Raw genomic sequence first — 14,399 nt, 5'->3', positions numbered from 1 at the left:
ATTTGGAATTTTGAAAATGCATAAGAGATGCTATTAAAAAAAAAGAAGCACAAATTTCTTGTATTAGTGCTTGACAGTGAAGACTTTAGAAAGTGGAGTCAATCTTATTTGCTGTAAATGGAAAGATCTATTGGAGTCTATTATCAGAAACAAGCTGTACTTAAGAAAAGTCCTAAGCACTATACCATGAAGATCTCCAAGAGCAAGGACAAAGGCCTTTACAGTTTAGCCTAGAAGGCACTTTTTAGAGAGTCTTTTAAAAGCTTTTCTATAAGAAAAGATATTTGTGCACAGAAGGAAGTTTTGCAAACCTGAAAAGACTTTAAACAGAGGGACATAACTAATTGGCTGACAGAGGCTTCAGTTGATGTGGCTACCTCAGGAGCATTTTTCCCCCCTCAGGTCAGGCTTTATTAAACTTTATTTACAACATCACTTCATTACCTCTCAGACAGCAAGGAACAAATAACAAATATGCAGTGGATAATGCTGCATTTAATTTGTACCCAGAGAGCCATAAACTGAAACATCTTTTTCAATAAAGTCTGGGCACTGGGGTAATTTGCCTAGCTCTGCGTGGAAGGCTCTTGCCATAATTAAAATAGAGTTAATCCAAGGCACACAGCACCAATGCTCCACTCACTCCATGACTGATAACTTGATATAATAAAGGAAGTAATAGACAACAAGAGGTTCAGGAGACCTTGTGCCAAAAGGCAATTGTCCTTTACAGGTTCATGCTTCCCTTCTGGGACTGCTTCCAAGAAGGGCAGCCCCACACCACTTCATGCTACAGGGGAAGATGCAAATGTCCCCTAAACCAAGGTGGCACTGCAGCTCTTTGAAACCATTACTGTTTGTTCAGAGCATAATGGACTCACTTGAGGGAAGGGATGCCATCTAGAAGGATCTTGACAGAACCACAGAATCACAGAATTAACCAGGTTGGAAAAGAGATCTTCAAGATTGTCAAGTCCAAGCTCTGACCCAACACCATCTAATCAACTAAACCATGGCACTGAGTGCCTCATTCAGTCTTATTTTAAACACTTCCAGGGACAGTGACTCCACCACCTCCCTGAGCAGCCCATTCCAATGGCCAATCACTCTGTGAAGAATTTCTTCCTAACATCCAGGCTGAATGCCACTGCACAACTTGAGACTGTGTTCTCATGTTTTGCTACTGGTTGCCTGGGAGAAGAGACCAATCCCCACCTGGCTACAGCCTCCCTTCAGGCAGCTGTAGACAGCAGTAAGGTCTCCCCTGAGCCTCCTCTTCTCCAGGCTGAACAATCCCAGCTGAACAATCCCAGCTCCCTCAGAAAGGCTTAAGAAGTGGGACAGTGCAGACTGCATGAGGTCAGTGCAAAGTCCTGCATCTGGATTTGGCCAGTGCCATGCACAAATAAAGGCTGGGTGCAGAGTGGGTTGAGAGTAGCTCTGTAAAATAAGACTTGGGTGTACTGATTGATGCAAAGCTCACCATGAGCTGGCAATGCACTCATGCAGCCTAGAAGGCAAATTGTATCCTGGGCTGCATCAAGAGGAGTGTGGCCAGCAGGTCAAGAGAGGTGATTCTGCCCCTTTACAGTGCTCCTGTGAGACCCCACCTCAAATACTGTGTCCAGTTCTGTCCCCATCATAAGAAGGACATAGAACTGCTGGAGTGAGTCCAAAGGAGGGCCACAAAGATGATCCAAGGGATGGAGCACCTCTGCTATGAGGATAGGCTGAGGGAGCTGGGGTAGTTCAGCCTGGAGAGAGAAGACTTGGAGGGGACCTTACAGCTGACCTTCCAATACCTGAAGTGCCAAAAGAAGGTGAGAAAGGCAATTTCCCTTACAGGTTCATGCTAAAGGAAAGCTGGAGAGGGACTTTTCATAAGGGTGTGTAAGGGGAATAGTTTGGAGCTGAGGGAGAGCAGGTTTAGACTGGATATTAGGAAGAAATTCTTCAGTACAAGGGTGGAATAGTTTGAAATGTTGTGGATGCCTCCTCCCTGGATGTGTTCAAGGCCAGGTTAGATGAGGCCTGGAGCAACACAGTCTAGTTGAGAGGCATCCCTGCCCATAGCAGGGAGGTTGGAGTAGATGATCTCTAGGGCCCCTTCCAACCTAAGCCATTCAAGGACAATTCTGTAAATACAGTGCCACCTTTTAAAGAAGTTCAAGATCAAAATCATCAACAGGAACTGGGAACATTAAATGTACTGCTGGCATTTTTATACACTCTTTGTCTTTCTGTTCCCAAAAGCCAGCTCTAGGTTTCTGCTCATTAAGTCAGTACAATCAGGGAGCATTGCTGCAAAACTGCCATGTCACCTTCAGGCAATGAAAACTCTCCCTGCACATTAAGTGACTGTAGCCTTGTGCATTGTGCATGGTCCTGATGCCACTGGCAGGCAAACAACATCTCAAAAAGAACGGCAGCTTAAGACCAATTATTGTAAAGGGAAAGGTGACTTCTGACATAAAGGGGACATCTCATATGTAACCTTTCAATTTATTGCCTATTTTTCACCATGAGCTTGGTGCCCTTCAAAGGCTTCTGACTTTATGATTTGTGAAGACTGATCACAAGAAATTCTTCCCCATGAGGGTGGTGAGACACTGGAACAGGTTGCTCAGGGAGATGGTAGAAGCCCCATCCTTGGAAGTTTTTAAGGCCAGGCTGGATGTGGCTCTGAGCAACCTGATCTAGTGTGAGGTGTCCCTGCCCATGGCAGGGGAGTTGGAACTGGATGAGCCTTGAGGTCCCTTCCAACCCTCACTATGATTATATGATTCTAGGAAACTCTTTGCCAAAAGACCATCCTATTTGACATTTCTGAAGGAAAAGAAATATAAGGGCCTTTTAATCACTTTTTAGTTATCTACACATATTTCACATTACCTCCATATCCCAAGAAAATGCTATTTTTTTTTTAATGTAGATCCATTTTTCAGCTACAATTTCTTAGTCTGTTAACTGTTACAAAACCCCGTTAAAGGCTGGAATTTGTCAACTTGGAAATATATTAATTTCTGGGCTGCCACAGACATTCAAGAAAGTTACACTTATAAACTGCACACAGAAATCTGAATCCAGCCTCTGCCTCCTCACACTCCTCTTCAAAATCACCACTCTGTTACACAGTGGACACAGGATTTGAAATATAGACCATTTTGACTCAGAAGTCCAGGCAGCTGGAAGGTCCCTCACTGATTAGTGGCAATGCCTTTGGGTACAGAGCACTCTCTGCAAGAGGACACTGCTCTGTTCATACCTATCCAGTTTGCTGTAAGAAACTCCACTTGCTAACTGCATTAGATAATGAACTAACAATAAATCTCTGGAAGACCAGTCTGGTTTTAATTTGCTCTGACTGACTTTGGATGACATGAACAGCTCAGTGTTTTAAATTACGTAGACAGAAGTACTTTCACTCATGATACATGTGGTGGGGCTGCATTGCAGTTTAGTTCCCTTGTTGCAGTCATAGTTTATGTCGCTTCGATGTCTCCATCCATGATTTGTAGATGCAATCAGACACAGTGCTTAAACATCAAATAACAAACTGCACCTGCTAATAATGGAATATTATGCTGCTTGTGAAACCATAGCTCCTGCAGGCTGCATAATTTGTACCATAAGTTCATTAACTGTAGATATTTACATATTGAATAACAGGATATGAAAAATGAGAGACTGAAACAACTCACTGAAGTGCAAGAAAGCTGCTGAATGAATGCCTGGTTTTAGTTGGAGTAGTAGATTAACACTGAACTAATTTGTGGTAAGTTGACCCTGGATGGACATCAGGTGCCCACCGAAGTTGCTCTGTCAATCCCCTTCCTCAACTGGGCAGCAAGGAGAGAAAACACAATGAAAGGTTTGTGGGTCGAGAGGAGGTCACTCACCAGTCACTGTCACCAAAACGGACTCGACTGAGGGAAACTAATGTAACTTATTTCCAATCAAATCACAGTCAGGTAATGACAAAAAACATCAGGTCTTAAAAAAGATCTTCCCCCAGTCCTCTCTTCTTTCCAGTCTCAGTTTCAATCCCTGATTTTTTTCTGCTTCCTCCCCTAAAGTGGTGCAGAGGGACAGGGCAAAGGGGGTTACAGTCACTTCATCACTATTTACACAGCTCTTTTCTACTTGCTCTCTTTCCCTCCTTCAGCATGGGTCCTCGCCCACAGGAGATTGTCTTCCATGAACTTCTCCAATGAAATTTGTTCTGAATGTGCTACAGACCTGCAGGTCCATCCTGAAGCTGGTTGACATAAGACTCTATCAGACATTGGGGAAGCTTCTAGCAGCTGCTCACAGAAGCCACCTCAATTTCCTCTGCTACCAGAATGTAGCCATGCAAACTCATTACAACATCTGATCTTCTCCAAAGACCAAGAAGGCTTAGTTTTGCCAAGTGCCAGTTTGTCCTAAAGGGAAGCTTGTTAGTGACAGATGACATCCTCCATGTGGCCTGACCCAGCATGCCTGCACAGTATGGATGATCATCACATGCACAGCTGTCCTAGTGCTTCCTAGCATGCCTCTCACATAGATACCTGTGGGCATGCACTTTCTCTCTGTAAAAAAAGCTCAGAGGACAGCAAATGCAATTTGGGTGGCCATCCTTTTCTTTAGTGGATAAAGGGGTTTTAGTATGTGCAGAGTAAGCTCAACGTGGCAGGGAAAGGAGATGAACCCCAAAGGAAAACTAGCAGCCAGGAAAAGATTCCCCAGCTGATCTGCAGCTTTCTCCTGGCCATCACACAAACTCTCCTGGCAAGCTGCAAAGAGTTACAAACCCACAGGCTGGGTTTTCTTTTATGAACTTGCAAGCATGGTTGGTCAAATTAACATCTATAGCAGCAATAAATTAGAAAGAAGTTCTTGTTCTTTCAGTAACTGAATAAACCAAAGTTATAACTGAGAAACAAACTTAGAGGAAACTCCAAAGGCAAGGACATTTTACTGTGCACTGCTGCTCAGAGAACCAGATTATATAAGCTTAGTTTATAAAACACCTTATCTCATGCAGATCTGCTAATGCCACTTGGGGTCTGGATGTCAACCTCTTTTCTGCCTATGAATCACAACCAGCAATAGCATTTATGTAACAGGAGTCTCATGAACAATTGAAGTGATGACTCATAAACCAGAGAAAAGCAGATCAGTCTCACATCACTGTTTTGGCCATGCAGTACTCACAACAACAATAACAAGTAGTAGTAGATGCCATTTTTGCCAGAAAGAAAGATGGTAATTGACTATGCTCAGAAGCAAGAGGTGTTGATTATAACACCTCTATTAAATATAGTTGTGCCCAGAAAGTAAAGCTTCAGTCTTTGAAGTTCTTGGTTTTTTGGGGTTTTTTTGGTTTGTTTTTGGTTTTTTTTTTTCCCATACTCATTCTTTATATCTACCTTTTGCCCCACTTTGACACGGTCATATGTCTATTTTGGTTTTACACTCAGGGATGAGTCAAGAGTCACAGAGATGCTACCTTGTGTGCTCTTTCTGTCATCTGTAATTTCTCTCAACATTCATCATTTTAAACCAGGCTTCAAGTTGCTGCTAAATATAAGTCTCTTTCTTACTGAATGCATGTTTCCAGCCTCTGAAGTCCTGTCCCATTAGCACCAAGTTACAGCCTCAATAAGAGAAACTGCTTTGTAGAACTCCTACTACCTCACCATGAACCCATCTGTGTCTGCAAACTTGAAAAGTCATGAAACAGCAGTGTCCTGTAATGACATGGCATCAAAAAAGATCTCCAAACAAAACTTTCAGACTCAGATTAGCATAACTTTCAGGTTATACCTGCTAGGAGACATTTATTCCTACAAGGAAAGTGAAGCTTATACTGTGCTTTTCTACCCTATCTTTTTGTGTTGTCCCCAGAGAACACCTATTGTATATTTCTACTGCCTATTGTATATTTATTTCTACCGCCCATAGTACACACCAGCTGCATATCAGCTGCCAGATGTTGTCCCAGAAATGTCAGCTACTGCTTGAGGCTGGGAGAGAAAGCAATTAGAGACACCCTGGTGACAACTTGACGCTTGTGGTGGTGATGTTTCAATTTTTAATCAGGCATGGTAACAGAAAAACCAGTTTGGATTGCTCCTGAAAACTGGACTAGCTCATCACACTAACCTCTGGGAGATGCAAAGATCATTGTGTGGGTAGAAGCCAAAGCAGAAGACTGCTTTTGTGAAATATCTGAAACTAGTTCCTGAAACACATTCCTCATCCAGTAGCTGTGAGGAGAGCTGCTTTTTAAAGCACTAAGGAATTGCATTCCTTTAAAGCAGCTCATTGCTTTTATACTGAAACACTAGTAGACATAAATCGGGAAAACACACCCAAAAAAGGGCCTGAATGCTACTTTCACTCCTTATGTGACAAGCTCCCCTTTACTACAGTTTCTAGCAGCATGTCAAATGTCTTTTCCAACAAACTGTATCAAACCAACACATAAATTATTCATGAAGAACTGTGGACACTATCATTAAGCCATCTGGACCAAGTACCTTTAGTAGCAGAACTACTAAGTATGAATTAGTTTAGTGCAGTTATGAGAAGCAAACAAAAACCCCCAAACATGCCAAGTTCAAACAAAGCATAGCCTTGTACCTAGGGTGCATGATCAGATCCTACTCAACATCAAGTTCATGTTGGATGCTGAACTTTACTGAAGTCTGAGATGATCACTTGCTTCTCTTCTGTAAATTTTAACTCCAAAGGTGTTCTGTATTTGTTCATCCAGCATAGATTTCTTTGACCTACCTTACCTCCATCCCACTTTTGCATTGCATTTGCAGTTTAAATAGGGTCCAAGTGAATTATTATGTATTTTAGCTGCTTCATGCTGGCTACCTCTGTGGGTGCCCTGCTAATGCAGGATACTTTGAAGCACCTTACTGAAAGATGTCTATGATAGTGTATCCACGAAGCAGCACAGTGTAGCCCAGCTTACAGAAACTTAGTTCTACCTGGCCATATAGGATAAGGAATAAAACATATTAAATGAAATCCCAGGAATAATTTGGGATGAGAGGACTTAGCTGGATTTTGGCCAAGATAAATCTTTATTCTTGTGAAAAATACCACAAGCACAGTTTAGTTTTGATTCTTTCTCATTCTCTCTTGAAAAGACTGGCTTTCCAGAAAAAAATGCTGGGGTTTTGCTGTCCCCAGAAGGCTGAACACTGTATTTGGAATGATAGATGCTACCTGCATTTTCTCTTCATATAAAAGTGATCCTAAGTTTGTGCTTTTTGTTTGGTTGGGGGTTTTTGTTGTTGTTTTCTCCCCCCCCCCCCCCTTTTTTTTTTTTTTGCCCTGAGTGTCAGTGGCTGATCTTCATCTCAGGTTTAACTTGCACTTGGATAAATATGAAACTAACTCTCAGAATGTAAAAAGTAGTATTTTGCTTGCTGTTAAGCATCTGCCAGTCAGCTCTGGGAGGTATGGGTCTCATGTCATATTTCCAGAAGGCATCAGTGTACCTCATCTCTGATATTTTTGCTCCATTTGGAGACTGCCCTCTCTATTCTACCCATTACACAAATCTATTTCAAAGAGTCCTAAAATATGGAATCAGTAGGATCATGAAGAATCCCAGAATCAGAATATCATAGTTAGTTATCTCACTTGTGAAAAAGTATAAATCAATCTAGGAAATTTTGTACCTGAGTGAAAAGAAAACTGCAGTCTCTTTTCCTGGAGTGACTTATGTTTGCAATTAACTTACCCAGAGCTTCTATGCATGTGATCAGACCTGTTGGATGTGATCCATGTCAGACTGGGACAACACAGTTATCCTATCCAGACCCAAAACACATTGAAAAGCTGGGAAAAGGGTCAGAAAATTATCTATGCTGCTCCACTTGATTAGCATTCACCCCTAGAGCTCTGTTTTCCATACTTTCACTACTTCAGTGATCTGTTCCTTAGTCTGGAATCCCTTAACTGTTTACTACTGGATATACAGAGTACCAAACCTAGCAAAGCTTCCACAGGAGAGTGGTGTGGTATAGCTGAAGAGTGTGAATGCATTGGGAAATAGCTGCAAAATGTTATCACCTTTCTCTAGGGTCAGAAACATATACCTGCTCAGACCTTTCTCAGCTGCCTGATCTTGACATTGTGCCCAAAGTGATCTCAATATTTATGAATTCATTTCCAACTCACTTTCTCATTTCGTGCTGTTAAGTGAACACTTTGCTCCCTGCATTCACCACTTTCTGGGTATTTTGCTGTGCTATGCCTGTCAGCAAGCCACTGCAGTGCATTTTTCTCTTTGTGATGCCACTGAGGAATGTGATTTGGAAACTGCAGTGTGAACAGCTCTGTTTGGTTTTCCTTTCTTTTCCTTCACATGAAAAAGACAGGACTAACACCACTGAATGACAATATATGAACAGCCATAGTCAGAGGAGAATGAACCATCAACCACACAAAATTCATGGAAGCCAAAAAGTATTATTCAGCCTGTGGAGAAAGTGTAAGTTCTGAGGCCAAAGCCACAAACTATTCTCTCATTTTTTTCAGGGGAAAACTCTTCACAGGGAAGCAATATATTATGTATGAACAACCAGAAAACAGACCTGCTATTAAAATCTTCCAGAGCTGAAATTCAGAATGATGCACAGTCATACCAAAATGAGAAATAACATTTGATAAGAAATAATCTAGGCATTAACTGGTCACATTGCTTAGGCTAAATCTAAGTGTTACGTAGCACAGTTGCAACTCTGCAGGGAGAGGGAAGGAGAGGACCAAGAATGTACCTATTTCCTTCAGGATTATCCTTCAATTTGCAAACTATAACATGATCATAAAATATACATGGTAGGGCCAAATTTTAGGTCAGACTTGTATGTTAAAGAAGATTGCTACCCTAGATTTGAAAGCCATTAGCCTATGTAACACAATCTCGTTTTGATCATTCTGAGTTTAGAAAATGTGCAATTACTGATGCTGGCAAGAAGTCACACCAAGGCCAGATGAGGTTATTAAGAAATTAAACTTCATGTCAGTGTCATAACAGAAACTGGAATGAATAATCAAACAGGCAGGACATTCGTGCAGCCTAGGCAGCAAAGTCCAATTAAACGGGCTTGAAAGAAAATTCTATAGTGTGCACTTAAATCATCAACTTGAAAAAGTTTTCTGTGGAAAATACTACAATGAGTTTCATAATGCTTAAAGTATAAAGTGATTTCACACCTTTCACTGTTGACTTTAGCCCAGAAATAGACCTGCAATTGGTTCAAAACCATTGGGCAGATCTATCTATAGGGAGGGTTAATTCCATGCTCATTTTCTACACTGCTCAAACTTTAGAAACCTCTCTCCTGGTGGAATCAGGACAGAGCTGTAGGATGTGAAGCTGAACAGCTGCTTGTTGAGTTGGGTCATGTGGATACTGGCTTACAGCACTGTGGTCAGTGGTATGTTTACATGAAAGACAATAAATGAAGAATGGCTGCCACTGCAAACATCCATCAACTACTGCAGCACTAGAGGTACTAACTTCCAGGTTATCTGAACAAGTACTTGATGGCAACTGGTTGATGTAACCAGTGATATGTTTTGATACACTTATACCCACCAGTGCCCATATCTATTAAAAAACAGTTATAGAAGAGAAACATTTTCATCATTCTAGAGAGAAGCAGCTTCCATGTTTCCCTCCCCAGTGTTCTCCAAAGAAGTGTGCCTTTCAAGCACACAGGTAGGAGGGGTTCCATGAAAGAAAGAGAGAGAATGTACAGCACCTACAGAAACGACCAGAGCCTGTAACCTGAAATTCTTCTACCATTTCCATCAGTGGCAGCATGCCAAAGCATATTAGCGCAAGTCTCGAGTCTAACACACAGAGGTTCATGAAGGGCAGATCCTGCTTGAAGGACTTGATCTCCTTCCACAAGATAACCCTCTTAGTGGGTGAGGAAAAGCCTGTGGATGTTGTTGAAAAAGATGACTGTAATTGTCTGTAATGGTCTTCAGTCCACATGTCTGATTTTCCTTTAGGCTACCCTTTCCAACCACTCTGGCAATAAACCAGCCTAAGTTCAGGCACTCTTAAAAGCATTTCCCCCAGTGCTACAACAGAGCAAAGGGACTTCAGAGTAAACAAAAAAATCATACCCTCAGATTCTACACAGCTTTAAATCTTGAACAGTTTTTTTGAGGAAGTCCTCTTACCTCTTTTTCCATTTGAAGCCCTTCTGCTCTGATATTTCTCTCAAACACCTCCCTCTTTTCTGTCTGTGGATTGGATTTTCTATACACCAGGATGTAGTCAATCCGACATTTCCCATCTCTAAAATACAGTCCATTGGTTTTGTTCTTATCAGGTACTTCCTGTAAGAAAGGAGAGTCAGACATTTCAGTGAGGTTTATTTGCCTTGGTAATTGCTTCATTTCTGTTTCTTGCCAGTTCAACAGGAAAATATAAGGAACTGGAACAAGCTGTTCAAATTTTTAGGTCTTTAATCTTTATCAAATCTTTAGGTCTTTTAGGTCTTAGGCTTTACACCTGTGCAAGTTTTTAGGTGCCTCTGAGGTTAGCTGAAAGCAGTGCAGACTTCCTCAGTTTAAAAGCAAGAGGCCTTAGATACATATTTGGTTATATAGGCACATGGGGTAGGAGAGAATAAAGAGCACAAACCAACCTTCCTCCCTCCCACTTCTCATAAAGTTAGAATTAACTTCTTGCACACACAATGAAGCAGAGAATACTGTTACAGAAGCATAAATTGAAAATGAAGAACTCAGCATGGTAGAATATACATGTGAGAAGAATATACAATGCAAGAAACACTAACACACCTGGTGCAGATTCTCACTGCTTTGTAATGACTCTAATACCTCTGTCTTACAGGACACAGACAGTAGTACATCCTGTACATAACTCACCATACCCCATCAGACTACAGAGTATGATTTAAGGAAGAGCTGAGGAAACCCTCTGGATTTCTCTGAAGGTAATTCCTGGTGTTTGGTTTAGCAGTACATAAACACAATGAACACTGCTCCTTGGCTATTTCACAGTTTCACAGTATAGCAGAGGTTGGAAGGGACCTCAAGAGATCATCAGGTCAAACCCCCCTGCCAGAGCAGGATCACTGAGGGTAGTCTGCACAGGAATGCATCCAGGTGGGTTTGGAAAGTCTCCAGAGAAAGAGACTCCCCCTGGGGAGCCTGTTCCAGGGCTCTGTCACCCTCACTGTAAAGAAGTTTCTCCTCATGTTGAGGTGAAATCTTCTATGCTCAAGTTTGCAAGGAATGTGCCTGCTCAAGTGTTTGCTCTGATGCAGAACCACAACTGAATTTCACTGTTAAGAAGAGATCAAGGTCTCTCTCCTGAGATCTAAAGACCAAACTGCTGGTCTTTTTTTTCCTTCTATTTTTCCCCCTGAAATTAATGAGCTGAGGCTCTCTACAGATCCTCCTCACAGTTTAACTCTTGCAGATAACACAAGTGCTGCCCAGGGGTTAAGCTTTCACTTTCAGACCAGTTGAAACTGTGTGGCAGTCTGCAAGTTGAAAGGTTTCCTGCAAAAAAGGTACCCTGTGAATGGTCAATGGGAACAAACAGCCCTCTGTCAGAGCAGTATGATGGGCAGAGACCTTCAGAAATCTCAAGACCTGTCCAGTTTCAAGCTGAAGTGAGTGTTATGCTAATTTCTCTCTGCTTATGCAGAATTTGCTCAACCATTCCTGCCAGAAACAGCCATTCCCTATGATCAAAATCTCTGAAAAATTGAATAGTTTACCATTCACATTTGGGAAAAGTAGGGAATTTCCAAGATAGTTTTGCTATAGGAGAAATGCTTTTGAATTTAATTGAAAAAAGTGGACCTAATAAGAGGACAATTGCTTCTTATAGAAAAAAAAAAAAAAAACAACTAAACAAATATTCCAATTCAAAGAATTCAGTGTAAGCTATTTTCCTGATGCTATTGACAAAAGTGAACACAGTAAGAGGACAAATGATTCCTATGGGAAAAAGAAAAACAACCAACCAACCAAACCCAAACAAACAAATATTCCAATTCAAAGAATTTAGTGTAAGCTATCTTCTTGATTCTCTGCAGGCATTTTGATTAAGTGGAAAACTCAACAAAATATCCCAGAGGTCCCATCCCCTTTGGTACATTCAGATTACTGAAGGCAGAAGAAGGAATTTTTCTAAGATTCTTTTAGTCCTGACACAGCTTAATGCAGACTTGATATAGTGGAACAGTTCTCTGAACTGGAAAAGAAGGCAAGTAGAAAGATTTAAGCCCTAAGGAAAAAAAAAAAAACCAGTAACAAACCATTTATATCTATACCTCACATCATGCTGACAAATTATATTATCAAGATATCACAAGTGTTTTTCACAGAGCATTAAATATGAAAACAGCTCAGAAAGCACAGTTTATGATTTTCCATTAAAAAAAAAAATCTGTGTTGAGAAGATATTAAAAAAAAACACACCAAAACAAAACAAAACACAAAACAACCCCAAAGGGTATTCAAGGTTATTTCAGTGAAGGAAGGGTGCAGAGTTAGAGACAGTGGGGCATCTTAGGAGTTCTGCTCTGGTTTCTTAGCCTCCTGATGAAAGATTCTTCTTGTTCTGCAGGCCCCAGATCCACTGTTTGTATTTCAGCAAGTACAGCTTGCTGAAGGATCTGTACAGAAGGCAATTTATGCTGAGGATCTATTGCCCACACTATGTAGACTTCAGGGCATTGGCCCTACTTTAGTTTGTTTGGTCTAGGAGACACACTGGAGTGCATCTCACAATTCATTTGCATACAGAAGGAATGCAGGTTTAAAATCCAACGCTGTTCTGGAATGCAAACAAAGCATAAAAGTTGGGAGACTTGCTTCAAATGTACACACTCCTGATCTGAACTAAAATGTTGTCATAGACCCATCCAGAGAGCACCACGAGGAATGGTTCATCTCCTGCATGCAGCAGTGACTCCACTGGCAAAACAGAATTGCCATTTGTACTTCCTACATTCCTCAGGTGTTTTCTCTTTTCCTTGAAAACAACAAACAAGAATACCTCAGAGTTAAAAAAACCAACCAACCAACCCCAAAAAACAAAACCAAGAAAAAACCTTTGCAGTATTGTTAAATTAAGAGCAAAATACATTGCTCTGTATCATCCCTTGGCCTCCTGACCATTTTCTGTTCATTTTTCTTCTTTAACTTGCAAAGTTTATGTGCCTTTTATGTGTGTTCCTTTCCTTAAAGGCTATATGGTACATGATCCCAAAATGTAACACAGGAATATAGCATCAGATAAACCTCTTAGAGAGTAAGCAGGGAAATCAGGCCCTTTGTGAGTGATATGTGAAGCTGGGGAAGAACCACAAGTAAAGGGGAAGATGAAATTGTGAGCAAGGTTAAACATATCTCTGGGTGCCCTAAATTTTGTTGCTTTAATTATCTATCTAAACATTCCACGAGTGCAGCTCTCTATGGGCTGAATTTCTAGCACGACGAGAATCACTCTCTCTTCTCAGCAGTGTTTCACAAAAGAACTTGCACCACAAAACCCTCTAGCTCATGAAAAAGATGTACTCTATAATTATATCTTCTAAACTTTATCTAAACTAGTAAACAAAACAAGGTCAGGACAGGGAACTCCACAAACTCACAGAATGTTAGGGGTTGGAAGGGACCTCGAAAGATCATCTAGTTCAGTCAGAGAATCAGTCAGGGTTGGAAGGGACCACAAGGATCATCCAGTTCCAACCCCCCTGCCATGGCCAGGGACACCTCACACTACAGCAGGCTGGCCAGAGCCTCATCCAGCCTGGCCTTAAGGGATGGGGCCTCAACCACCTCCCTGGACAACCCATTCCAGGCTCTCACCACTCTCATGGGGAAGAACTTCTTCCTCACTTCCAGTCTGAATCTCCCCACTTCCAGCTTTATTCCATTACCCCCAGTCCTATCACTACCTGATAGCCTAAAAAGTCCCTCCCCAGCTTTCTTGGAGCCCCCTTCAGATACTGGAAGGCCACAAGAAGGTCACCTTGGAGCCTTCTCTTCTCCAGACTGAACAGCCCCAACTCTTTCAGTCTCTCCTCATAGGAGAAGTGCTCCAGCCCTCTGCTCATCCTGGTGGTCCTTCTCTGGACACCTTCCAGCATGTCCAGATCCCTCTTGTAATAGGGGCTCCAGAACTGGACGCAGTACTCCAGGTGGGGTCTCACCAGAGCTGAGTAGAGGGGGAGAATCACCTCCCTTGACCTGCTGGCCACACTTCTCTTGATGCAGCCCAGGCTCTGGTTGGCTTTCTGGGCTGCAAGTGCACATTGACAGCTCATGTTGAGCTTCTTGTCCACCAGCACCCCTAAGTCCCTCTCCTCAGGGCTGCTTTCTAG

The 14,399-nt window shown here is 41.8% G+C and overlaps 1 protein-coding gene across 2 annotated transcripts in view; it reads right to left on the bottom strand.

Annotated features, from left to right (window-relative positions):
- ANO4 (anoctamin 4) overlaps positions 1 to 14,399 on the bottom strand; it is a 105,371-nt gene that overhangs the window by 73,146 nt on the left and 17,826 nt on the right. For both annotated transcript variants that reach the window (XM_054386471.1, XM_054386472.1), the window contains exon 4: positions 10,210 to 10,368. In XM_054386471.1, coding sequence (XP_054242446.1) covers positions 10,210 to 10,368 — 159 coding nt within the window. The remainder of the gene's footprint in view (positions 1 to 10,209; positions 10,369 to 14,399) is intronic.

Source organism: Indicator indicator, chromosome 14 (assembly GCF_027791375.1).
Source record: "Indicator indicator isolate 239-I01 chromosome 14, UM_Iind_1.1, whole genome shotgun sequence".
NCBI lineage: Eukaryota > Metazoa > Chordata > Aves > Piciformes > Indicatoridae > Indicator > Indicator indicator.
This window is presented reverse-complemented; position numbering and strand designations above follow the sequence as displayed.